Here is a 26,174-nt window from a genome sequence, read left to right as displayed (position 1 = left end):
TTCTTCTCCAAAGAAAGAGGGCTCAGTTGTGATGAAATACAGCCAGCAGCCTGGTACACCATCAGCCTCCCACCCTTTACCACCTCCAAACACAAGGGAAAGAGCTCTTAATTCAGGGCAGTCACCGCTGGGACATCCTGTCTCACTGGGACAGCTCACTGCTGTCAGAGATCCTATCTGAGCCAAAAGCCGATCTGAATTTTCATTTTCCCCACTCTAAAAGGAAGACATCTTTGCCCTGAGTTCTCAGTGTGTGAATCTCACAAGTTGCATCTGGACGGGAAGCAGAGGGCAGCCCCCGGAGCGTCTGCAGGCTGGTAATCTGTAGACGCTAACAAAGCACAAACATTCCCACCCAAACACGTCTCCTGCAGATTACAGCAGCTGTCGAGCGTCCGCCACACACTACCCACACGGCAAGTGACAAGTGAAACTACAGAACTTGCAAAATCTGTGGGATTTCATGAAGTCGGTGGAGGCGAGGCAGAAAAGGGAGCAGAAGACCACAGAGTGGTCTCTGGGGGAAGTGACTGCCTTCAAAAACAAGTACTGAGCTCCCAGAAGATGCTGAAGAGATGGTTCCGAGGTTAAGAGCACATGGTACTGTTTCAGAGGGCCCCAGTTTGGTTCCCAGCACCCTCCTGGTGGCTCACAACGATCCCTAACTCCAGTTTCAGGGGATCTCACCCTATCTTCTGACCTCCGAGGGTACCAGATACACACATGGTGCCCTTGGGAGGGGGGGAGATTCAAAGTGATCCTTGTTTCTGAGGTAGCCCTTGTCTGTTTTGTAAGACAGGGTTTCTCTGTCTTGTAACTCACTATGTAGGTAGTACAGGCTGGCCTTGAACTCACAGAGATCTGCCTGACTCTACTTCCCAAATGCTGGGATTAAAGGTAACAAGTGTTGGGATTAAAGGTGTGCACCACCATACCTGGCTAGCCCTGACGGTTTTTGGGGGAAAAAAAATCTTACAGCCAATCAGCTAGGAAGGCTGTTCCTGCCCGATTTCCTAAGAAAAACCGTCTTCAACACTCATACTTGATTCGATCTTCACAAACTATTAAGCACATGACCACAATAAGAATTGAAACATTCTTTAAGCGTTAACAGCACATTTTATTAAATACCCAATATATTTTTTATTTTTTCATTTTATTGATTTTTAGTGTGCTCTACACTTTTCTCTGCCCCTCCCTGCCTCTCCCCTCCCCTTCAACCCTCTCCCAAGGTTCCCATGCTCCCAATTTACTCAGGAGACCTTGTCTCTGAATTGAAACATTCTTAATCAAAAGGTATGACTCATTTATCTTCACAATCTTTATCTTTTCTAGACAATAATCAATGCGGCCTAGCTGCCCGGATATTTCTGTGACTTTTGGTCCTGTCTGGAAGACAGAAAGACCTCGCACCAGGATGTGGTGGAGAGACACAGCCTGCTTGACAAGGCTACAGACACTCTATCCCCAGGAGAGAGATAGCCTCCCCCCAACCCCAAGGGCTGTGCACAGTGGGTAGGAGGGCTCTGCCAAGCATCATCGCACACCAGAGGAAAAAAACTCCACAGTGTAGGTAGGTCCCCATCACGGGTCACTTTGGTTGTACAAATATGGGAAATTGAGGCCCGTTGAGGACAGTCCATGACAACGCTGGCACTGGAAAGAATGCAATTAACCAAAGTGAGGACTTGGTGACGCTCCACGTGGGCCCGTGGTGCCCACTCCTGTCCCTGGTTGGCGGGAAAGCCGAGGTCGTGGAAGATGCGTGGGAGATCCCACGCTTGGGTGAGCCAGCGGGGGTCCCGCGGCCTGGCCCCAGTCCGCCGCAGGCCGCGCCCCACACGGGGCCCCCGCCCGCTCCCCTTCCCCTCCCCTGGCGGGAGGAGGAGACTCGGCGGCCCTCCCCCGGCCTCCCGACGGTCGCTGCACCCAGCCCCGCGCCCTCTCTACCCTGCGCGGCATCTCGGACGTCCTGGACCCGAGGTGAGAGGGGATCGCTGGGCCGGAGGTCACGGCGGCTGGGGATTTGCTGCGGCCCGGAGCCTCTCACGCGCGGGACGAGCTCTGCTGCCGGGACAGGAGCCGGGGCGGGGCCCGACGAACCCCAAACTCTGAGCCCAACTTTCTAGTCCCCTCTTGGGGGTCCCCCAACCCTCCCCAGCCCCGGCGGAGGCCGGGTCCCGCGGCCGGACAGTGGGGGAGGGGGCGCCGGTGGAATGCCGCTGGGTCGGGAGGGGCGGCGGGCGGGGGCGGAATGTGGAACTCTCCCGGGGGACCCAACGTGGTCACCATGGCGAGTGCCGGACGGACGGGTGGCACTGGCCAATCAGAGCCCGGTTTCACTCCCAGACCCTCGGCACTGCCAATGGAAGCAGCGCGGTGGGGTGGGCGGGACCTGCCTTGCAGGACCGGACCCCCGCACCCCCTCCAGCCGCTAGGGGGAGCGGGGCTAGTGGCCCGCGAAGGGGCGACCAAGTAGGGATTGAGGCTGCACTGGGCCCTGGAAAGCAGAAAACTAACTTCGGGAAGTAATGGGGACAGGTGGAGCAAGGGCTCGGGGGCTAAGAGAAGGGAGGGGCCTCAGCAGCCCACTGCCTTGGCAGTGCCGGGGTGAAGTCTGCATGCCTATTCCCCATCCCGCGGCTTCAGTCTGTGTAAGTGAGATATGTCCCTTATTCGGCCGGTTCCCTGAGCTTTTGTGGGAGTTGGATTGGTTCTTATTGGCGCGGAGTCTGCATACCTGCTGGAGGTCTTAAAAATCATGTTGGTGCCTCTCGATTCTATACATAAGGAAACAGGCCCAGAGATCAGGGACCTGCACATTCCACACGGAATATCGATAGCAAAGCTAGGATTAACGTCTGTTGTACACGACTGTGCCATCCCAGGAGTTGCTGAGTCCTGGGACTGGAGTCGGTGTCCACGAAGGCTTTCACTTTCCCTTATCCAAGCCGCATTTGTTTGGTGGGCCTCATGCCTGAAAATCCTCCCCAGTAGGTGCTCCCAGGGAGGTGGTGCTCCTCAGGTAGTCATGACCAGTCTCAGAGGCATCCAATTCCACTTTTCCTGCTCCGTTTACTACTCGCATGCTGTGCTGTAGCAGGCAAGTAACTGTCCATCTAGGCCTCGGCTGACCCTGCTGTGAAGGAAATGTTGGAATTTGTGACTTAGGATATTTTTGTGACTCTTTAGTTCAATATTGGGCTACCTGGGCTCTGTTCCAGCATGGAGACCTAGCTCTCCCCCCTCTCTCCCACTCCTCCGTTTCTCTCCTGGAGGTCCAGCAGCTGTATGCTGGGCTCTCTCAATATCCCACAGTCTGTGGGCTGACCAGCCTTGGGCCCTGCACTTATCCAATCAGGCAGTCCCCCTGTGGTTTCCTACTGGGCTCTAATCCCTACCCACAGCTAGGCCTGTGGCCCTGGGCTTAGCCCAGAGTCCACCTGAAAGATTCTAAGAGGATGCAGGAGGAGTCTGAGTTGTGGAGAGGTCCCTGGGTACCCCAGCCCCTCAACTGGCCCCCGTCCAGGTCTTAGTGATGCCCATTCTTCTCCATGGATACTGAGAGAAGCAACCAACCACTGAGAACAGAATACAGAGTTGAGTATCTCCCTGCTCCCCCCAATCAAAGAGACTTCTTCGGACAAGAGCTCAGATGTGTGACTCTGACCTTGACCACGGATGGGCTTAGGCATCTACTTGTATTAGCACTGGGCCAAAAACCGACTTCAGATTTATGGGATGATACAACTCTCCCAAACTGTCTGATCCCTTAATAGGAGTTTTGACCATCTTCCCTGAGCTCAGGAAACATTGACATAGCTTCCTTTCTGGCTCAGCTCTGTTCAGATAGCCAACAAGACCAAGAAACCTTTGAGAGCGTCACAGTGTGTTCATTCCCCCAAAACAAGGCAGTTCTGGGCTTCAGGAAAAACTTGTATGAAATACCCAGAGACTAGGAAAGACGAGGAAGTGATGCGGGCAGGTCCAGAGGGATGTGCGGGAGTTTGCAGATGTAGACAAGAAGAGGGAGAGAGGCTCCCAATGAGTCCGTGAACGAAAGAAGACAGTGGCCACTTTCTATGGAGAGCGCTGAATCTGTGACCTGCAATGAGTGTCCTTGTTTCCTGGAACAGGCAGGGACTGAGTTATGGCTGGGGTTCAGGAGCTCCGGGACCTGCTCAGCTCTGCTGCTCGGCTCAGATGCAAGGCCATACAATACAGCTCTCCATCTTCCATCCCACTAGCAAGTACTTGAGGCAAATACTATAAGCTGGAAGTAGCACGGATGTCCCTACGGAGTGGCAGGCAGTGCTAGAAGAGGTCTTTGGCCAGGTATGGCTGCGGGATGGGACAGGCTGTATCAGGACATTTCCTAGTGGCATCCAAGGGAAGCGTGGGCTGGCTGGCTTAGGAAGGGATGTAGGTAGGAACTCTCTGAGCCTGTGGGGGCTGCCCCCACCCTGAGCTACTCCTCGGAGTGCAGTGGCAGCCCAAGGTAATCAGGAGCCACCCCCCTTAATCTCACCACAGGAAAAAGGCACCGACCCTGGGGAGGGAGGGGCAAGTGACGGGCAGCTGCGCCCTGCCTGCCTATCTATAGCATGAGGCATGAGCAGGGCCTCTGTGTACCTGGGTTTCCGCAGCTCCTTGAGTATTTTCAAGGCTGTTATGTGAGTAGGGGGTGGGGTGGGGAAGTGTTGCTAGGCAGAGGCCAGCTGCACAGGGGTCTGCACAGGTGTGCTTGTGGGGGTGGGGTGGATGTGCTCCACCTCTTCCCCCATGCATGTGCATACCTGTTCTGGGCCTGAGGAGAAAGGCAGAAGGTGTTCACAGCCTCCCTGCCCCACCGTGCACCCCAGAGGGGCCAGGGCTGACTTTGGAGGCCCCAGCCTGGAAGCCATTAGGGGCCTGGATGATGTCTGCCCTGCTCCTGTGCCAGGGGCTTAGAATTTCTGGAAGGAGCCAGTTGGAGTCCTCTCTCAGCCAAGCAGAGCCCTATGCCAGGCCTGGCAGCTTCTAGGCCGTGGATGTGGCAGCAGCCCCCACGCCACACTTCTACTGTAGGGCTGTGGGAAGACCAAACTTCAACACTGTGCTTGGGCTTCCTGCCAACTCCCTCCTCTCCTCTCCCCTGCAGATGCTCGTATTGTTTCTCTTAGGGCTGTTCCAGTGGAACTGGGCCAGGAAAACGGGGAAGAAGGAGTGTGTGTTCAGAGTTCACTTCAGAGTGTATTTTTGGGGGTTCATTAGTGTGCTGGTGTATGTATACATGTGTATCTGTATGTGTATAGCTGTGTGCATGTAGGTCCGCCTCTGACTGTATGTGTCATTTATCCCTGTTTTGTGTGGCTGGGGTTGCTCATATGTTCACAGATGTGTCTGTGTGTGCAGAAATGTCTAGATGCTTGTGGGCGCCAAAGCTACCAACTCATCACACAGGCCGAGACACTGAGTCAGAAAGGAAGGGTACACTGCCTGTTAGGAACTAGAGCTGGGGTCCTTGTGGCTGTCTGGTGACTCTCCATGCAGTGCCTTTGGGGTTGAGATATGTATGGAACTTCAAGGAATGAGGGTGACACGGGCTTGGGGCCATAGCTCAGTAGGAGAGGGCTTGTTAATGGCTTCCCATGGAGGAGCTGGGGAGACTGAGAGACTTGGACCTGCCCAGAGGTTACTTGAATATTCCCAAGCCCCAAACATGGACTCTTGAAATGTAGTCTCTGCTGAATACCTGCCAAACACCTCGGGCCATGGAACTGCTAATTGTTAAGCAAGGCTCCAGGTGAACCTGAAGCACATGCTGATGAAGGTATTCTGGGTTTCCTTACCCTGCACCCTGTCCCCATAGTACAGGAGGAGAAGCAGAAGCCCAGAAAGGCCCTGTGGCTTACATGAATCTCAGACAACAAATCAAGGGTTCGGATCAACTGCCTTGAAGGGATGAGGGGAATTGGAGCCAGGGAGACAGTAGCTGAAGGGTGCCGCCCTGGAACACACCTCCCTCCTGCTTCTGCCAGTACTGCCCACTTCTTCCCCTGAGCCTACACAGGGCTGGCTGATTGGGTGACTGTCGGTGGAGGTCACAGCCCAATAATGGTTGTGTTCTCTCTCAGGTCTGAAGAGGCGTCCCAGACGGGTATCCAAGAGAGCAGTGGGTCCCGGCGTCCATCACACACAGTGGTATCATGTAGGTCTCTTGTCCCACGTCGTCCTTGAACCTTGGCGAGTTCGCACCCAAGGCCCACCCAGCCTCACGATGAGCCACGGCCCGAGCCCGCGACTGGCGGAATCCCCGCAGCTGTCCAAGAGCAGTCTGCTTACCATCCTGGGCAGCCCTTCCCCCGATCGCATGGGCCCTGCCGACTCGCTGCCACCCACGCCGCCCAGCGGCACGCCGTCACCAGGGCCGCCACCCGCGCTACCCCTGCCCGCGCCCGCCTTGCTAGCCGACGGCGACTGGGAGAGCCGCGAGGAGCTGCGGCTGCGGGAGCTGGAGGAGGCGCGCGCACGAGCCGCGCAAATGGAGAAAACAATGCGCTGGTGGTCCGACTGCACGGCGAACTGGCGCGAGAAGTGGAGCAAGGTGCGCGCCGAGCGCAACCGTGCGCGCGAGGAGGTGCGCCAGCTGCGCCAGCGCCTGGACACACTCACCAAGGAGTTGGCAGGCGCGCGCCGCGAGCGCCAGGAGGCTCAGGGCGAGTGCGAGGCGCGCGGTCGCGAGCTGGCCCGGCTGCGGGGAGCGCGTGGCGCAGTGGACAAGACAAACGATGGCTCGGAGCCTGAGCGCGAGAATGAACCTGTGCGCGACATCGGGGCGGAGAGGCCGCCTGGTAGCCAGGTGCGCCCAACTACACGACTTAGAAGAAGGCTGGCATTTGGGCCAGCCTTGCACAGGGGCACAGGTGGGAGGGAGCAATGAAAAAGAACTAGTAAGGATCTGGTTTCCAGTGGGGAGTCTCAGCCTCACGTGGTGGTAGTGGAGAGGGCAGGTAAAGATCATCTTGCATTGGAGAGCTCCAAGTTCTGGCGGTCTGCCCACCCCCGCCCCCACATACACCTTAGATGTCATCAAAATCAAAGAATCTTCCACACCAAGCACAGGAGAGATCCATGGACTTGGCTTAGATTAGTGGTAGAGCTGGCTCTCTGGTCCTGAGCCAGGCCTTTGGGAGGGGCGTCAGAAAAGCTTCCCCCAAAGAAGTTAGTTAAGCCCAGACTGATAGGTATTCAGATCAGCTGTGGGAAGTGCCAGAATCTATAGTAAGTAGTTGGTGGTCATTGCTAAAACTGGGAGGTTGGAGGCCTGCTGAACCTGGGGGGTAGTGGTATCTATACCCTTCACTTCGTGCCTATAGATGCATTATCTCCTTAGTCCCTATAGCAGTCTCTGAGACAGGAAGAGTCAGAGCCAAGCAAGGTCTGTGTTGCTTCTCCAGCTGCTGGGCTTGCTCCTGATAGTGAGTGGTAACACATAGTATGGCTGGGACAGGATAATGGTACCAGGGCAGGCCACACAGGCAAGGCCTGGGCTTTGGTCCCCAGGAGACCGGATCCTAGCAATGAGACTCTTAGCTGACACCCTCCTCTCTGGCCTAGCCCTCTCCCTGTGGCCTGGTATTTGAAGACGTTCTCTAACCTAGCGACCAGGACCTCACTCATCCTCTTCTTGCCCTCTTTTGGTTTGGTTGTCCTCACAGCCCCAGAGTCTCTAGGGACACTTTAGGAAGCCTCAGGTCTACAGTGTGAGTTTGCACACCAACCCACGCACTCTATAATGCGATCCTCCTTTCTGGTGTTTCCATCTGTCCCAGGTGGCAACCAGAGTGCCCCGCCAGGACCACCTGAGGTCAATAGGGTGGGAAGTCAGGCCTTTAAAAGTCCTCGGAGCCACTAATCTCCCTGTGACCATGTTTGCCCCGCCCCCCGAATTGGAATCCTAAGCCCTAGTAGGAATCGCCACTTCAGCATCTGTTCCAACTAGTTCACCCAATGTTTGCATCCTTGGGGTGACAGGGGGCCCTCCCAGGGTATAGGAAACTCTGGGGGCTGGCAGTGTACTTCCAAGATGTGACAGAAGAGGCCCAGAGAAGGAGAATGAAGTAAGCAGCATAAGAAACCAGGGCCCAGAGGCCCTATGTCACCAGCCCCAGGTCACTTAGCAAGCTCATTCCAGAGCAGGGCCAGAGATGGCCATGAGGATGGTGGCCAGGCTGGGCCCGGTGCAGTCCCTACCTTGGTCCCCACAGGAGCTGGACCTGGTAGAGAGCCTGCTGAAGAGCAGACCAGAGGAGCCTGAGGGCTGCTGGGATGTCTGCAGTGTGGCGGCTGGGAGCTCCCGGGCTAGCTCAGGCCGCCAGGATCGCAACCGCCTGCCCTGGGAGGACACAGCCAGTACAGAAGAGGATGCCTCCAAGCTGACTGCCCTGCGGCTGCGGCTGGATGAATCTCAGAAGGTGCTGCTCAAGGAACGAGAGTGAGTCCAGACGGGAAGGTCGGGGCTGGGGCTGGGCACCCTGGGATCCTAAGTGATTATATGAAATCTACTGAGGCACAAGCTTGGATTTTAGTTCCCTTGGGGTGGTTTGGGGGTTTTGATTTTGGGGTTTGCTTGGGTTTCTGTTTTTGTTGTTTTGTTTGGTCTTTTTCCCATTTCAACCCCCAGCCCCTGCGAGATGAAAGAACCCAGGCAGGGCTTTGGACTTGCGAGGCAAGCACTCTACCATTGAGCTAAATCTCCAGCCCCACAATCTAAGATTTAAGAGTAGTGAGCGAATCCACTACGACTGCATCTTTTTCATTTTTTTATAAGGATTTTAAAAGATTATGTGTGCCTTCTTGACTGGGTGGTGATGGCAGCACACATCTTTAACACCAACACCAGGGAGACAGAGACAGGGAGATCTCTGTGAGTTGGTGACCAACCTGGTCTATAGAGTGAGTTCTAGGACAGCCAGGGCAGTTATACAGGGAAACCCTGTCTCAAAAAGTAAATTATATGTGTGAGTGATTTGTATGTATGTGTGTATGTACGTGTACCATGTGACTGTCTGGTGCCCATGGGTACCACCAGAATAGGGTATTGGATCCCCTGGAACTGGAATTACAGGTGGTTGCAAACTTCCATTTTAGATGCTGGGAACCAAACCTGGGTCCTCCATAAGAGCAGCAAGTACTTTTACCTCTAAGCCATCTCTCTATCCCACATCCTTTGTTTTTAAAGTAGAGCCTCAGTACATGAACCCCAGCTGACCTGGAGCTTGCTGTGTAGTCTCTGGTGACCTCAAACTTCTGGTGACAGAGGGTAGCAGGCTCAGGGAAAGTGAGAAGGGGAAAGGATGTTGGGAAGGTCGGTTTTAGAGGAGTTGTGTTTGGCACAGGAAGGTAGCAATTTGTGGATGGATCTGGAGGCCCCAGCAAATCTGGGCTAAAGGTAAAAAGCAGGGGTTCTCAATGAACAGGTTACTTTGAAAGTCAGGAATCAGAACCGGTAGTGGATGGGCAAGGAGTAGGCTGTGACATGGAGTCCTGCCTCGGTCAGGTTCCGAGGCTGGCTAGAGGAAGGGGTGGGGCGAGAGGAAAGGGAGCCCTCTGCAGGGAAAAGGAACCAAGAGAGACTGTGGAGTAGGAGTGGGTGGATGCGCTGAGCACTTAGCTGGCCAGTGAATTTAGAATGTGTCGCTCATCAGTAACTTTGATGACAGCACCTAGAGGGTATGAGCTGATGCTCATGAATATTCTGCAGCCCTGGTAACCCGGAAATAAGTGTATAGATTATATACTTGGTTCACACATGTGATTTTACTTTTGAAAAAATCAAAATAAGGGCTTGGGAAGAGGGGACCAGCTCAGTGGTAGAATGCTCGCCAGGCGTGTATAAAGCCTGGGGTTCCGTGGGTCGGGGGAGGGAGGGGAGGAAGAAAGAAAGCATGCCCTGTGATGACAGTCAGAATGATGCCTCTGTGGGTATCATTGCATCTTTGGCTAAGGAAAGCCAAAGGGACCAGTAACCGGCAGAAGCCGGGGAGAAGATGGAATGGCGTCTTCCTGACTGCCTCCCCTACCCACACCTCATCTTGGACTTCTAGCCTCAGAATATGGGAGACTACAGTCTACCGTTTAAACAACAACAAAATCAAGCTAATACAGCCCCTGAAATATGAAGTCAAAACAAAAGGAGTCTAATAAAGTCCATGTGCTTGCCTGTTCCCCTCCCCAGGGACAAACTGGCCCTGAGCAGGAGCATCGAGAAGCTGGAGGGGGAGCTTAGCCAGTGGAAGATCAAATACGAGGAGCTAAGCAAGACCAAGCAGGAGATGCTCAAGCAAGTAAGGCTGGGGGCTGGGCGTGGGAGGGGGGCTCCTGGTGGTGGCAGCTGCATGCTGGGGAGTTCCAGTCTTGGGGACAGGTTAGGGTGGAATCCCTTCACTTGGCCATGGTTCTGAGTACCAGCACCAGCGCAGGCAGGGAGATCCTGGTAACCTAGCAGCTCAGGTCTGTGTGTTGAGAAGGCACCAAAACAGCATGGAGAGCCAGGCAGTGGTGGTGCATGCCTTTAATGCCAGCACTTGAACACAGAAGCAGGAGGATCTCTGAGTTCCAGGACAGTCAGGGCTACACAGAGAAACCCTATCTTGGGTGGGGGGAAACAGCATGAAGGAGATGGCATAAAGAGGCTGAGGAGGATCTCTATAAGATGATGTCCGAGCCAGGCGTGGCAGGTCACACCTGTAATCCTAGCATGTGGGACACTGAGACAGGAGGATTGCCTTGAGTTCAAGGCCAATTTGAGACAGAGTGAGCCTGTCTCAACATCCTTGCTCCCCTATAAGATGCTGTTTGGAGTAAGACCTATAGGGGTTAGATGAAATCACTGTGAGAAGATAGGGGATCTGGGTGCTCACAGCGGCAGTCCTGAAATAGGCAGACACCAGTGTATCTGCTGGACACAGAGAAGGCTCGTGTGGCTGGAGAATTGTGTCAGAGGTAGGATTTCAGAGGGTTTGTGGCCAGGATGGAGGTGTCAGATGTATGGATGTCAAGTGAATGTATGTCAAGTGAAATTGAAGTTCCTTGCGGTCAAAGGAGCTGTGTCCTCACGTTCCTATCTTAGCAGTGAGGCCCTTGAGTTTGGGGAGTTGGCTGCCTCTGATACAGATTGGGTATGGCCACCAGGGGGCGCAGCCATCCTGGGAAAGCCTTGCCGGATCCTCTGGGATCACAGAGATCAAAGAGCAGAGACTTGCATAGGAAAATTGTCCAGACCTGGTCTTCCCTGGGAATCTCTTCAAGCTCCTAAAAGAGTCCCAGGCCCCTCCCTGCCTACTTGACTCTCCCTTCTTCTTTTGGGGTCCAGGAACCTGGCCCCCACACTTTTCAGACTACCAAGTATAGTTGCGGAAGGACACAAATGGAGCACCAATGTACAGTCGAGCAGAAAAATCCTCTTGTGCCTGGCTTCCTTCCACAGCATTGTCTTAGAGGCTCACTGTGTGCTTGTGGGAAGCAGAGCTTGGAGAAGTGCCCACAGCGGCTCTTGTGTCTATACATGCACACTGGTGTTTAGAGCCACCAGTGTGTGTTGAGAGCCATGGGGAAGGCAAGCAAGTTCCCTAGGCTTGCAGTCGTGGGCAGTGGGACGAGGCCAGGTGGGTGGGAGGAGCACACAGGAACGTGATGTTGTATGTCTTTGTGAGAACACAGGAGTTGGGGGTCTATCTAAAGGAACTGAGAAAAACCTCAGAGGGGCTTTGGTGTGTGTGTGTGGGGGGGGGGGGGTTGACTTGGCTTTGTTAAAGTTCACTCTTGATTCCCATGATGGACAGTGAGCTGACCAAGTCACGTGCAGGTACCAAAAGGCCAGATTGTGATGAGGTAGGAGGTGACAGACATCTGAAATACCGAGTGGCCAGATTCAGCCTGCTCTGGTTCCCTGGGGACCCCATTACCCTGGCTGGTACTCACCTTCATCCAGCATTGCCTCTGGGCTATATCCTGGTGGTCCTCGTGACCAGGCTGGGCGATGTCTTTGCAGCTCAGCATCCTCAAGGAGACACACCAGGATGAATTGGGCCGCATGTCTGAGGACCTGGAGGATGAGCTGGGGGCGCGCTCTAGCATGGATCGCAAGATGGCTGAGCTGAGGGGTGAGGTGAGTGGCTGGCAGGAGGGAGGGGCAGTGCCTGGGGCTCAGGGGTTCAGGGGACCTATTGAGCAATCCGTGGAAAACAGACAGAAGCCTGTGCTGTGCCGTGAGGGGCCAGCCACACCACACTCCAGGGGCCTAGCCTGCAGGAGGCACCCCCTTTCCCAAACAAAACCCAGAAGCGCCCCCACATCCTGAACACTATGAAAAAAGAAAGCCCAGCATAATTATAGCTGCTGCAGCTGGATCTGCTTCCTGGTGCCATTTTTGGCTGCAGGATGGGGGGGGGGGTACATCTAGCTTGTCTCTCCACCCCTGTCCCCCAGGAGTCTCACTGCATCCCTCGCTGTTGCAGATGGAAAGGCTTCAGGCAGAAAATGCAGCCGAGTGGGGCCGCAGAGAGAGGCTGGAGACGGAGAAGCTGGGCCTAGAGAGGGAGAACAAGAAGCTGCGTGCACAGGTCGGAGACCTGGAGGAGGCGCTGGCCCGCAGACGGCGGCAGAATGCCAGTGCCCTGGACTGTGACCTGAGAGCCAGCCAGGCCGCTCTCTTTGAGAAGAACAAGGTGGGGCTGGGGGCGATGCCCAGGGCTCCCATCCAGCTAATCAACACATTTCTTGTATGTCCTGCATGCGGATAACTGCAGTTCAGGCTGAGCCTCCTTGAGCCCCAAACCAGACATCCAAAAGGCTCTCAAACTCCCAACTTCGGGCATCAACAGGATGCCTTAAAAGATCAGAAATTTCACTCTTAGGTGTGGTAGGTCCCAGTCAAAATGCCAACGCAATAAAAACGCTAAAGAAAATTGCAGTCAGGCCCTAATGACATATGCGAAACTAATGGATTCTATGTTTAGACCCAGGTCCTCTCCCCAAGAGATCTCCTGATATATATGTGAATACCCCCAAAGTCCAGAAATTCTGGAATCTAGGTTGAAGATAAAGTTTGGTAGAGTACTTGCCAAGCATGCACAGAGCCCTGGGTCCCATCCCCAGCACCATGTAATGTAGTGCGATGTCATCCCAGTGCCCAGGAGGTAGAGGCAGGAAGATCAGAAGTTCAAAGTCATCCTTGCCTACAGAGAGAATTCAATGAAAACTGAAATATTTTTGAGCCTAGGCACTTTAGATAAAATATACTCAGCCTATAACCGCATTTATTAAACAACTATAAGATTGGGCCATTGGTAATTATGGTGGCTTCATGGACTGAACGCCTGCTGTGTGATAGTGACAGCAGTGGACAGACTGGTGTGTCTACCTGTTCCGTGAATCTGATGGCTTAGAAGGACATATTGCTCACATCACATGTGCTTAGGCCTAGTCCTGAAAAGACTTCGGGCGGGTGGTGGGGAGCTTGAAGGTAGCTGGTAGTGAACTGACTTTCCAGAGGGTAGGGCGAGAACTGGGGAGTCACAGAAGAAATGGGGACTCCCGACTGGACGGGTGTGCCAAGGGAGCCCAGGCAGAGGAAGCAGGAACTGTGGGCCGTGTTGTGAGAGTAGTAAGCAGAGTGGGGTGGGCGACTGCCAGGTGGAAGGCAGAGGAGGGGAGCCACTGCAGTTCCCACGGCTGCGGGTGACAGACAACCAGACGCTGCTGGAGCTGGTGTAGGAGAGAGTAAAGACAGGGCTGGACTCCCCTCCTTCTGTAGATGGGAACTGAGACACCCCAGAGCGGAGTGGCCATCTCTCTTCCTGGCTGTCCCACTCTGACCGTGCCACATACTTACTCCACAGTCTGGCTCATCTCCAGACTTAGAAGTTTAACATAGGCTCGTCACCAAGACTGTAGACCTCACTGCTTCCCCAGATCCTGACCTGAAGCTCCCCAGCCCACTGGACACCTTCCTGGCTCATTGCAGTTATACATCCAAGTGGAGCCACTGAGTCACCCACCCAGCCTTCTGACCTCACTAGATGGCACTGCCAGCCGCAGTTGATCACTAAGCCTTATCGTTCAACAGCAAGTGTGACACTCCTGTAGAGGAGACGCCAGGCCCCCCTACCTGACTGATCCACGGGCCTCCCCGAGTGAGCATGTGACCTGAGCCTTCCCACCCCTGTAGGAGCTGGCAGATCTGAAGCACATGCATGGCAAGCTCAAAAAGCAGTTCCAGGAGAAGGTGGCAGAGCTGGCACACGCCAACCGGCGTGTGGAGCAGCACGAGACGGAGGTAAAGAAGCTGCGGCTGCGGGTGGAGGAGCTCAAGAAAGAGTTGGCCCAGGCTGAGGATGAGGCAAGTACCGGCAGCCCTGAGAGGAGTGGGGCGCATGTCCACCTGTGCTGCTGTATACGGGGGTCTGGCACCTAAGGCGGGGAGCGGGTGACGGCAGGTGGAGGGGTGGGTGAGGTGAATGGCGGTGTGGATGGTTAGGGGGAAGGCAGGAGGATTCCACGTGCACGGAGGATTAGACGGACGGATGGATGAGCTAGAGGAACAGGTGGCTACTGGGTGATGGGTGTACAAACAAATTGATGACTGGCCGGGTGAATGGACAGGGCCTGAAAGCCATCTGATGAGAAGCAGGTGAGTAGGGGGAGAAGCCATGTGGCTGGGCAGTTGAGTCGGTGCTGGTTAGACTGAGGCATGCTGGGTAGATTTGGAGGCCGGAGGCCGACAGCGATGGAGAACAAACTGGGCACAGAGACCAGGGGATGTGACTGAGCAGCCAGGCAGCCTCTGCCCAAGCTGATCCTCCTGTTCTCTGTCCTGCTCGTCCCAGCTGGATGAGGCCCACAACCAGGCACGGAAGCTGCAGCGGTCCCTGGACGAGCAGACAGAGCAGAGCGAGAACCTGCAGGTGCAGCTGGAACACCTGCAGTCCAGGTGGGCAGGGGTGCTCTGCGGGGGTGAGGGGACCCTAAATGCACAGGGCAAGGGCCAGAACTCTCAAGAGAGCCAGAGGGGAAGGCCAAGAAGGAAGAGCTCCTGGGGCCTGAATCCTGTCCCCTCTGAACAGGAAGGGCCAGGGCCAGGAAGCTGGTGGGGAGTGGCTGCAGGAAGGCAGCCCATCTGTGGGCTCTGGAATTGTCTCCTTGGGGTGGGCCGGCCGGTGGTGTGAGTACACGGAGGGCTGCCAAGGAGGCCGGGCTCTGGGCAGAGCCAGTGATGCTGGGCGTCCTTGGCAGGAAGCAGCATGTGTTGGGGTCTTAGGGATGGGTGACCCCAGGGTCAGCAGGAATACGAAAGGTTGAAGGGCAGGGAATGGCAGAGAGTGACAGGCCAAGTCCTTCAGCTATAGCAGGAACGGTCGGTCCCTGAAAGAAGTGGAGAGGTGCTTAGATCCACCCACCCGGCACACCGTCCCCTTTCCTGTCCCCACGCCCTGTCCCAACACTCAAAATCCTGTCTCCTTCGTATACTTCCCACTTCCAAGACCACCTGGACGTGTCAAAGCCCTTCAGGCAGAGCCCTCCAGAATCAGAGCTAAGAAGCCCCAAAGCATGTGGCTAGTGTGGCCACACCCATACTTGCCTTCTTACCTGTGGTCCTGCAACCAGAATTCTTGGGTAGGGGAAAGACTGGGAGATCTTCGGACACTGAACCCTTGCGGGTCAGCTCTCCCCACTGTAAAATGGAGACCAGTCACTGTGGAAGTGAAGAGGGCTTATTGAATCTTTAAAAAGCTCCTGAGCCAACAGACAGCCTCTGTTGATGTCATTTGCACCTGACGGGGGATGTAGCTCGGCAGCTTGCTGCAAATATTCTACACCTGGGTTTGATTCCCAGCGCCACATAAACCTAACTTGGGGTTCCACGGGTGTGATGCCAGCACTCAAGAGGTAGAGACATTGGCGGTCATCCTCAGCTACATAGGGAATTGGAGGTTAGCCTGGGCTGCATGAGAACTGGGGGGGGGGGGGGGGGAGCATCTGGACCAACAAATACTGAGTTGCTCTTGGCACTGATTGGCCACTCTCATTGTCTTTCCTGGAAGGGGACTTAGGTGTGGGCTAGGTAGATATTGTGTCAAGAGCCCTTCGATGACTGCCCAATAGTGGGTGGCCTAGTGGAATCTCCTGGTGTTCCGCAATGGGTTTATTGAGCATCTACCTAGTACTACTGTGTCCTGAGAGTTTGTGGTTGGGAGAAGTTTGGGAGCCAGGCCTCACGGTTATGTGGCGTAATGAACGGAGTCTCGGTTTCCCTATAGCCTGGAGTGACACCTGAAGTTTATATAGGGCCCAGGCACTGATCCGAGTCGGGCTTATTGCATGCCCAGCTCCACACGGTCTAGCCCTGTACATACACACCCCAACAGGTCACTCACAGCCTGGGGCTTTCCAGAAGTCTCCTCCACATTCCTGGGGAGCCATAAACTCCCAAAATGGGCAGCCTGGCTCTGCTCAGCCTCCCCAGCACCTCTGCCGGGGGTGGGCAGGGCCACCCAGGATTGCTGCCTCGTTTTAGTTTGTAACTTCTCTTGCTTTAATGTTCCGGGACAGCGCACTAAATCACTGTGCAGTAATGGAACCTCACTCTCGCCCCGCCCTGCCTCGTTAATAATTCATGCCTTCCAGTAAGATGCGCGGAGCAACTGCCTGGTTGGGGGCAGTGTGTTTCCTCCACCTCCTCCTCCTCATCGTATGGATGAAGTTTGTCTAGCACATTTTGCCTTTGGAAATTGTACCGTGAGGAACTAGGGCTGAGCAGACACTAGGAGCGTAGTGAGCTCCACGCCCTATCTCTTGGTCTCTTGGATCCCTATGAGGGACCAACCCCATCCCAGTCACCTCTCTAAGTCTGCCATCTACATGAGAGCTGGCACTGCAGCTCAGTGGACAACCCCACTATCTCCTGTCTGAGTGACTTTAGGCAAGTCATTTAACTCCTTTGTGCCTCTTGTCCTTGTGCATAAATTGGGGTGGCAACAGCAGTCCCCCCATCTGAGTGCACTGCAGCTGGAAAGGGGGGAGCCACTACCAGCACAGCTGCTCTCCGACTCCTGCTCTGACCTGTCACCCCCACCCCTCAGGCTCCGAAGGCAGCAGCAAAATGCCCCCCTTTTTGGGAAGATCCGCAGTACCCGATTTGGCACCGAGGAAGCCGGAGATGGAGCCAGTGACCTCGACGAGGATGAGGACCTGCAAATCCAGGTGGCCTAGAACATCCAGGGCGGAACAGGACTGGCCCGATGCCACGGGTGCCCAGCTGAGCATCCACTCAAACCAAACTGTGCAGCTGGCCACGCTCTCTGCACTCTCCTGGGCCCCACCCCCCTGCTGTGGACCGCTTCCTCCTTTCCCAGGAAGCTGCAATCTCACCCACTCCATATCCTGTTGGATATGTATATTGTATATATGCCTGGGGTTGCTTGGACCCATTCGATTTTATAAACACAGGATAGCCCAGCACCCGGTTCTTAAGACCCTACCCGAATAGGACTTCGCGCAGGGATGGAACATGTTGAGGGAGGCTTGGTGGTCTTGCAGGGGTTATTCATGATAAGATACCATGAACTCAGACTTTTGTAATAAATGGAGTTCAAGCTCTCAAGGCGGAGTCCTGAAACTGCAGGAGGCATGGTGGGTCCACATCACCTGCACCTAACGCTGAACTGGAGTCCAGGATTGTTGCATGAACGAATGAGGGCCCGAGAGGCTGGCCGATCTGGGGTCCAGTGTGGCAGGAAGGAAGGAAGTGTGGTGCCTGTCTGATGTGCACAGGGAGAGGCCTCAGTTCCACGACCTCGCGGGCTCAATCTCTGCTCTTCCCTTTACTGATTGCAGCCTCAGGGACATCCCTCACCATCTGTGAGCCTCGGGGTTTCCACCTGTAGGTTAGTGTTCTGTGGGTCGCTGGGGAAACACTTGCTGGCAAGCCTGAGACCCTGGACTCCGTCCATCCTTAGAACCCACATAAAGATGGAAGGAGGGAATGAGCCCTTTAAAGTCCTCTGACCTCAGCCAGGTGGTGGTGCCTCCCAACACCTGGGAGGCAGAGGCAGGCGGAGCTCTGGGAGTTCAAGGCCTGCCTGGTCTACAGAACTCATTCTAGGACAGATAGGGTTACAAAGAGAAACACTGTTTCAAAAAACCAAAAGAAAAAGTCTTCTGACCTCTACAGGTGCACACACACTAATAATTATAAATTTTGTAACTAAAAAGCTACGTCAAAAATTCTTGGAGGTTTATGGAGGTTTACTGGGGGCAAGAGGATTTGCTAGCAGGGTGAAGAGCTGGTTGCTGCAGGATTAGCTGATTGGCAGAGGTTTCCTCAAAGGAAATAGGAAACCTCATTTTGGTTGTTTATTTGAGGTAGGGTCTGGCTAGTATGGAACTATGCAGCCCAGACTGTCCTTCAACTCGGTTCCCCTTCCTCAGTCTCCAAGTACTAGGGTTATAGGCACGTATTACCACACCCAGATGGTAATTTTATTTTTGACATCTAATTTCCAAACTTAAGTAGCATATTTATATAGAATATGAAGGAAATCAATATTGGAGCCACAGCCGCAGACCCTTGAATTTCCCGAAGTCAGAGGGAATCTGCAGAAGTCAGGGTTGATCCCATGGGCAGGTGGTGAGCTTCCTGTACTCAGGGGATGCAAGAGGGCTAGGGCTCAGCCTAACACCAAGAGAAGTTAAATTGAGCTCATAAAAAAGCTCCCTGTTCAGAGTGGAGAGCTGCAGTAAACACTTTATCTCTGTGTGATCTGGTCACGAAGGTCCCTGGAGGCCACACTGCTGGGATCCAGAGGTGCTGTGAGCCCCGGGGACCAGGGAAGAAACAAGGCTGCCGAGGGACCCTAGCTGGGAGTCAGGGCTCAGAGCCTGAGTCTTTGTCCTGACCAGGCCTAACTGATGGTGTTGGTGGGGTGTCAGAGTTCCAGGTCTCCTCCTGGGCTCCCAGGTGAAGGAAGAAAGGGGGGGGAAGGTAGCTGCACCCCCATCCCCATCCTACCTCACACACCCCCCGGAAAGCTGTCCCCAGGATCTGGCCCAACAGGAAAGGACCCTCTCCTGCCAGGGATCTTTCTTCTTCCTCTCTCAAACAGGAAATGGGCCCAAGGAAAGACTGGGAATGCTGCCCTTTGACCCCCAGGAGCTAGAAGCCAGGCCCCCACCGGCAGCTGCTATTCCCAGACACAGAGCAGAGCCTTGGCTCCCCCAGACTCCCTGGCACCTCCAGAGAGATAGTGTGGAGCGGGGGCCTCCTCACAGTGCCTATCTTTCCACCAGACTGCTTGGAGAGTGGCAGTGAACAGAGGATCAGGCCTGGGAAAGGGAAGCCTCGGAGTAAGGCTCCAAGCATCTGGGGGATGTGGAGGATGGGGGCTGGGCGCTTCTCACAGCGCTTCTGTGGGTCACAGCTACTTTGCGTCAAAGTCACCTAGGGGTCATGGCCCACAGAAGCATTAGCTTTGGCTCACTTGGTGCCTTAAGGAAAATCTTTAATGCTCTGCTAATATTAGTCCTGGGAAATTTGCCCGTCCAAATGTGGGTTTCCCTCTCCTGAGCCGTCAGCACCTCTGACCGCACAGCCCCTGCTCCCATGTGGCCACAGCTCCCACGTGGCCGCAGCTGCTCTCAGGAGATGAGAGGCATTTGGCACCCCGGTTCCCACCAGCCCCTGCAGCCTTAGCTTTTACCTACTTTGGGAAGCATTTGGGGCAGGATCCCTTTTGGACAAATGCAGGGGAGAGACGGAAGGCAGACAGTGTGAGGTACAGCCATGCCAAGTACACACACATCGCTTACAGGCTTGGGTCACTGGAAGGGTGACGGCCGAGCTTTACAGCAGCTTCTTCACCAGTCTTTCCCACCAGCTGGTGAGACGGGTACCACTATCGCTGTCCCATTTATGCCGAGATCCAGGCTCTCAGGGGGAACAAGTGCTTATCCCACAACCACACAGCCTTGTCGCCATGACCCCATCCCGACCCCAGCTGCCTGAATGCCGAGCATCCCATGTTCCCCATCCAGGACATGGAGCCTATGATTTCACCCACTTCTCTGCATATCTGGCCTCTCTGAGCCTGCCTGAAGCACTCACCTCCCCTCGCCCCGGCCTCACCCAGGATTACCCTCCCTCAACAGCCCCCCTCAGCCTACCCATTTCTCTCTTAGTGTGAATGGTGGTTTGTCTGCTACCCCTGCCCCACCAGCCAGCAGCACAGTGTCCTGGGATAGTAGGAAGGAGGAATGAATGAGGGATAGAGAAAGTTAGGATTAACTGGGTGTAGTGATGCTCACCTTTAATCCCAGCACTCAGAAGTCGAGGCAGACAGACCTCTGAGTTCAAGGCAAGCCTGGTCTACATAGTTCCAGGACAGCCACAGCTACATCTTGAATGGCAGAGGGGTATTATGAAAAGAGTGGAAGAAAATGGATGGCCAGGTGACAGAAGGCTGACGCCAGATCCCGGTCCACCCCAGCTACTTGTCTGGGGAGGGGGCATCCAAGACTTTTGGAGAGAGCAGGCAGCCCAGGGACTCAGCGCCTCTTATCCCAGGCCTTGGAGTTCCCAGATAGGCTGGAACCAGGTCTAACTCGTCACTCTGCATTGGGACTGAAGGTTGGGGACCCCAGAGTCTGTCCTTGCTGTCTAGCCAAGATCCTTAACTCAAGAAGTCTTTATCAGGTCTTGTCTCTCCAGGAAAGCCGTTCTCACTGAAGCACTCCAGGTTTACATGACACGGCTCATGATAAGCTTTAGTTTCTCTGTACAAAGCGGGGCTGAACCATGGGCTGGCCAAGCCCACCTCCTGTAAGACCACTGCCCAAGTTCTTTCTGCCTTCCTCCACTGCTCTACCCAGCCACCCAAGATCCTAGTGCCTTGCCCACCTAGGAGGTTGACAGCCATTCCTGCCAACCAACCTGTCCAAGGCATCGGGTGGGGACTAGAGGCAGAGGTAGTCCTCAGGAGCCAGCTGCAGCTCAGCCTGCTGCCCCCACTGCCACCATCAGCAGAAGACGCTGACTTTGTCTACTAATTGCAGGGTTGTGAGATGCCAGCTGCCTCCCTGGCCCCAGGCAGGTGCCTCTCAAGGGAGCAGGGGCTCCCCGGAAAGGCCTTCCAGCCCTCCTCCCGTCTGTGTCGTCCCCCGCCCCCCCCCCCACCCCGCTGTACTGGGTAATCTCTGTGATGCCTTGTCCTCCCAAAGGAGGGGCCTGGTAGGCTGTAAACAGAAGCCTCTGGTTCCCACATACAGGCTTCCCTCTCCACCCAAGAACTAGCCATGGTTGTCCTCCGCTATACAAGTTTCCACCCACAAACCCGGGGACCCACTCTTGCCCTGAGCACATGCTCTGAGTGTTTTTATCACCCTGGCACTCAGCCCAGCCCTTCTGGCGGGGGCGGGGGGGTGTCCCTCTTTGTCCGTCCCTTACTGAATTCCCAAACACCGTCTCTGAGCTTGCCTTGTGGGCCAGAGCATCCCTGACCAGGTCAGTCTGGATACTGGATGCCGGACTGTTCCATGGGACTTGGACTGGATTTCAAACTCTAAGGAAGGGGGTCCTGCCTACAGGACTCCTGGTCACTCCAACAGAGGAGTGGGAGGTTTTGGATCATGCTTCTTCTTTCTACTTGTGCTGTTGAATGTTAATCTTCTCAGCTGCCTGGGAGGTGGGGGGAAAAAAACAAGACCACGGAGGGGAGGGGCCAGCCACTGATTCAGAAGCCTGATTATGAGTAGTTGCTGGTTAACTTGTTGGTGAAGAGAGGCAAGGATGGGGGAGGGGAGGCCCGAGCTAAGGATGCCACCACAGCCACCACCGGGATTTGGGTCCTCTGCAGAGCCCTTTCTCATCCGAAGCCTCATTCCATCCTTATTTAGGAATATCAAACTAGGATCTTCCATTACCTAGAAGCTGAGATCTGGCGAGGTTATCCCTGACGCTGCAGGTCCGTCCTGGGAATCATAGCTCCTTCCAACAGCCCCTGATCCTACGTTCAGGTACCTCAAGAGGATGGAGCTCAATGGTAGAAAATTTGCTCAGCTGTGCAGGACCCTGAGTTCCATCTTCAGCACCGCAAATAAGGAAGGGACCCTAAGACATTAGGGTCACCGTTGCTGTGATGAAACAGCCCGACCAAAGCAATTGGGGAGGAATGGGCTTGTTGGGCTTACACTTCCATATTGTTCCTCGCCAAAGGAAGTCAGGACAGGAACTCAAGCAGGGCAGGAACCCAGAGGCAGGAGCTGATGCAGAGCCCAAGAGGGGGCTGCTTCCTGCCTTGCCCCTTATAGCTTGCTCACAGTGAGTTCTTAGTTCAGTGAGAGATGCTGTCTCAAAAAATGAGATGGGGAGTGATTGGATGATGCCTGATGTTGTTGACCTTTGGCCTCCATGTGCATACACAGGAATGCACACATACAGACACACATAAATACACACGCGCATTTGTGTGCGCATGCACAGATGGGATGGATAAAGTTATTAACTGGAAAGGGAGCAACCAAGTAGGGGAGGATTGGCTAACTGCTAACTAAGCAAGAAACACCACCTCTCTGAGCCTTGGTTTCCACATATGCCTTGTGGGAAATGAGAAGAGACACGTGTCAGGCCGCCACCTTTATCCTGTTTGGGTGGGAAGCCAGTTGTCCAGAAAGGGAACATGTATGTGTCTATATTAGGGTTGGAGTCTTGTCCAGGGGCAAGGACCACCCCACCCAGGTCCTCCCACTCTCTCCCACTCAGCGCCATCTCAGACTTCCAACCTGATGGTCACTCGGGTGTCTGGTGGTTAGTTCCATGAGGGGGTGGATTGGAGCAACCGCAGTGAGCAGCCTTAACTGTTTCTGATTCCCTTTGTTGGTTGGGGCACTGAAGCTTGGGGGTGTAGCTATCTGCTTGGGAACTTGGCTGGTGGGAACCCTTCATCAGACACAGCTTATCTGATCCCAGAGTCCCTGGGGGGTAAACTGAAGAGGCTGCCAAGAGAAGATGGGCAGAAGAGGAGGCGCTGGGTGGAGCAGTTTGCCTGGGTCAGCTGCCACACCCCTGACAGCCCAGGGGGACAATCAAAGTTGTTCTCCCACCTTGCAGGTGAGGAACTCAGGCCAAGGCCTTTTGCAGCCTCCCGAATGTTGTAGCAGCTCGGAAGCACAGCCTGAACTGGGCTGCTCTCCAGAGCAGGTGTGCGCACGTTGCTGTCCCAGAGGTTCGTGGGGCAGCTGAATGCTCCACACACCCCTTCTCGACTGCAGGGCCGTGATGTTCATGGTGTTCTTTTCCAGGCTCCCTGCTCCCCCCACAATCTCTTGTTCGTTCGTCGCTCCTGCCTCTGGCCTCCTTTCCATTCCTGTAGGACCCCAAACCCCTTCCTTCCTTGGAACCACCAGACACATTATTCTTTCTGCCTGGAGCCTTCTTTCCATCCTTACAGGCTTCTAGTCTCGTTTCAAATGCCACTGCCCAAGGACAAGGGAGTAACAGGTGTTTCCCTGGCTCCTCCAGCCTCCCAGAGATTCCCTCTCCTGTCTTCCATGGCTCCTCCCTTCTCTTCCTTGGTAGTCATTTTTCCACATGGGTCCACCTTCTGTGACAGCTGACATGGTCACCTGGCCGGTGCTGCCCTCCAGGTCCCTCACTCACCCGTGATTCCTCCTCTTGGCTTACTAGGTTACCCAGCACAGCTGAACTCACTGCACAAGATGGGTGGGTGAGTTAGTGAGCAAGTGAGCGAGCGAACTGTTGAACAAGTGAGCCAGCACTTCTGTTCTGCTTGGGCCCAGCTACAAGGAGTGCCCACTCAGTCAAGGCAGCAGGAGTCAAAGTCAGAAGCAAGCAAGCTAATGGGCCTGGGCAAAGTTTTTTTAGAGGAAACTCAAAGATGCAGGGCTATTAAAAATTGATATTTCAATGAGATAATCTCTCTTCTAGGCTTTTAATTGATTGTCTAAAAAGCCTTCCTCTGCTGTTGTGCCTCTTTATTTGCAGAGACCATTAATTTTTTTATGGATGAGCACACCCTGGTAGAGTGGAAAGTCTGCCACACAGTGCTTCAGAACAGCGGCCAAGGCGCCAAGGATGCACAGCTGGGGGCCACGGCCATGGTGCTAGCTTTGGCTCTGGATGTTAGCTGGCTGGGGCCCGACTCCATCAAAGAAGGTGGGACACTGCCCCGCATACTCTCCCAGACCTAGCGAAGTCTCACAAAGGCAGGAGAAGCAGAGAGCCCCGTGGAATGAGTTGACTGAGGACCCTGGGTCCCCCCCAGCCACACTGATGGCCAGGCCTCACCCACTCCAGGCACTTGCTCCCTTCCCCTGCCATCCCTGGCTGGTGGGCTAAGAGGTGAAAGAGGAGATCAAGTAGGAGACAGAGCATCCATTCTGCCCCTTTCCCCTCCCTGAACCTCTGCTTCTCATAGGTCCAAGGGTGGGTTGACTCAGGACTGCCTGCTAAATAACAAATGTGCAAGGCAGCTTCGGGTTGGTCCCAGCATCCTTATGCTGGCTCTGCAGAGAGCCTCTAATGGATCTCTCTCTCTCTCTCTCTCTCTCTCTCTCTCTCTCTCTCTCTCTCTCTCTCACACACACACACACACACACACACTGTACTTCCCAGCCTTGTTCTGTACTCTAGTATGTGGAGCCCCCACACTCTAGCCCCACCCAAGCTCCAACCACCACCATGTGTTCAGTCCATCATCCTTATCCGCAGCCGGGCAGCAGTGGGTCGGGACTGGACTGGGTCAGGCTGGAATAACCCATGACCAATGACCACTGGGAGAGAAGGCACGTAGCAGGCATGGTGGGCATGCAGACAGCCTGTGCTGGCGCTATCTTGCACTTCTGGAGGCCCCCCTTATATGGCTTAATGCTCTGTCTGATTTGTGATGGGGTGGTTTTGCACAGAGCCACACAAATTACATAGCTGGATTTATTGTCAAGAAACAGTGTTGTTTCGGAAAATGGCCACAGGCTGGGTCCCAAAGGTAGTTCTCTGCTTCTTGATCATAGGCTATTCCTGCGGAAGGCTGGCATAGGCCCTCCCTTCTCCTCTTTTGTCTCCAGGTCCCGCCATGTCCTGCCAGATGCCATCAAAATCTCACATATGCAATGTACTACAGCCCTCTAGGTTCCCATCTAATTGCTAACTAGTGGGGACAGACCTTTGCGGGCACTGCTGGGTGCTCCCGAATCCCTGTGTTCGTAAGACTCACTTGTGAACTGAATACGCATCCTTTTCCCTTCATCTGTACAACCATCATCCAAGGAACGTGTGAAATAACACATCAGTGGCGGTATAATAAATTTAAGTGACCCAGAGACATCACAGTGACCTTTGGGCAACTTGTGTTTGGGTTTTTTGTTGTTGTTGTTGTTTTGTTTTGTAATTCAGGAATGTATATTAAAGGTACAAGGGCTTTGGCCTTAGGCCTTGGGAAGGTTTCCTACACCAGTGATGCCTATCCTTAGATGGCAACAAGGCAGTCTGGCAAAATGCATCAAGAACAAAGACCTTTCGTTTTTGGGCATATCCCCCAGGGACATGTGTGAGCACACGCAATCTATAGGCGTGGGTGCAAATATTCAGCCGCACAAGTACTCACTGTAGTGTTGTTTACCAATGTATAAAGACTTGGGGGGGTGGAGAAGTGGGTGTCAGTGTCCTCTGGGGCACTCGGACACTCACAAAGCTGCCTTTTTAAAAGAGGAGGAGGAGGAAGGCCGGAGGGGCAAGTCAGACTTGCAAAGGCTTGCAGTGGGGGACCTCTGGGGCGGGGGGGCACTGCAGTGGAGTCCTGAGGTCATTGCTTTTCTGACCTCTTTTTAAATCTCTGGCTTCCTGGAGCCAACATCTGTGGTCAGGGATGCTGGTCTTGCTGAAGAGTCTCGGGTCTTCCTGCTGTGTTGACCCGATACCTCTTTTCCGAAGGCTAGCCTTTACTTCCTGACTTCCTCTCTGTTACGTGCAGGCCCCTCTGTGTATTCTCTATAAGCAGCCACAGGGATGTTTTTCAAGATGCCAATGGAATCCTTTCCTCTTCCCACCTTGTTTAGCCATCTGTTCCTCTTCCGATGGAGACTGATCCGTAGACTGTCCTTTGAGATCCTGTGTGGCCAGGCTC

At 54.5% G+C, this 26,174-nt stretch overlaps 1 protein-coding gene across 3 annotated transcripts; it reads left to right on the top strand.

The window, feature by feature from the left end:
- The first annotated feature begins 1,888 nt into the window (after positions 1-1,888).
- Positions 1,889-17,644, top strand: Ccdc102a (coiled-coil domain containing 102A). Of its 3 annotated transcripts, none has more exons than XM_048432688.3 (9): positions 1,889-1,983; positions 6,117-6,841; positions 8,250-8,476; positions 10,220-10,328; positions 12,035-12,151; positions 12,501-12,710; positions 14,213-14,383; positions 14,871-14,974; positions 17,124-17,644. In XM_048432688.3, the coding sequence occupies exons 2-9, from the start codon at positions 6,260-6,262 to the stop codon at positions 17,251-17,253; spliced, it is 1,650 nt and encodes a 549-aa protein (XP_048288645.3). In that variant the 5' UTR covers positions 1,889-1,983; positions 6,117-6,259; the 3' UTR covers positions 17,254-17,644. The 3 variants fall into 3 exon arrangements, with proteins under 3 accessions (XP_048288645.3, XP_087756367.1, XP_087756366.1); XM_087900241.1 differs by lacking the exon at positions 1,889-1,983 and adding an exon at positions 2,514-2,648; XM_087900240.1 differs by lacking the exon at positions 1,889-1,983 and adding an exon at positions 2,522-2,654.
- The last annotated feature ends 8,530 nt before the right edge of the window (positions 17,645-26,174 follow it).

The sequence above is a fragment of the Myodes glareolus genome, chromosome 22 (assembly GCF_982192425.1).
Source record: "Myodes glareolus chromosome 22, mMyoGla1.1, whole genome shotgun sequence".
Lineage (NCBI taxonomy): Eukaryota > Metazoa > Chordata > Mammalia > Rodentia > Cricetidae > Myodes > Myodes glareolus.
The sequence above is the reverse complement of the archived record's forward strand: the minus strand, read 5'-3'. Positions and strand labels throughout refer to the sequence as shown.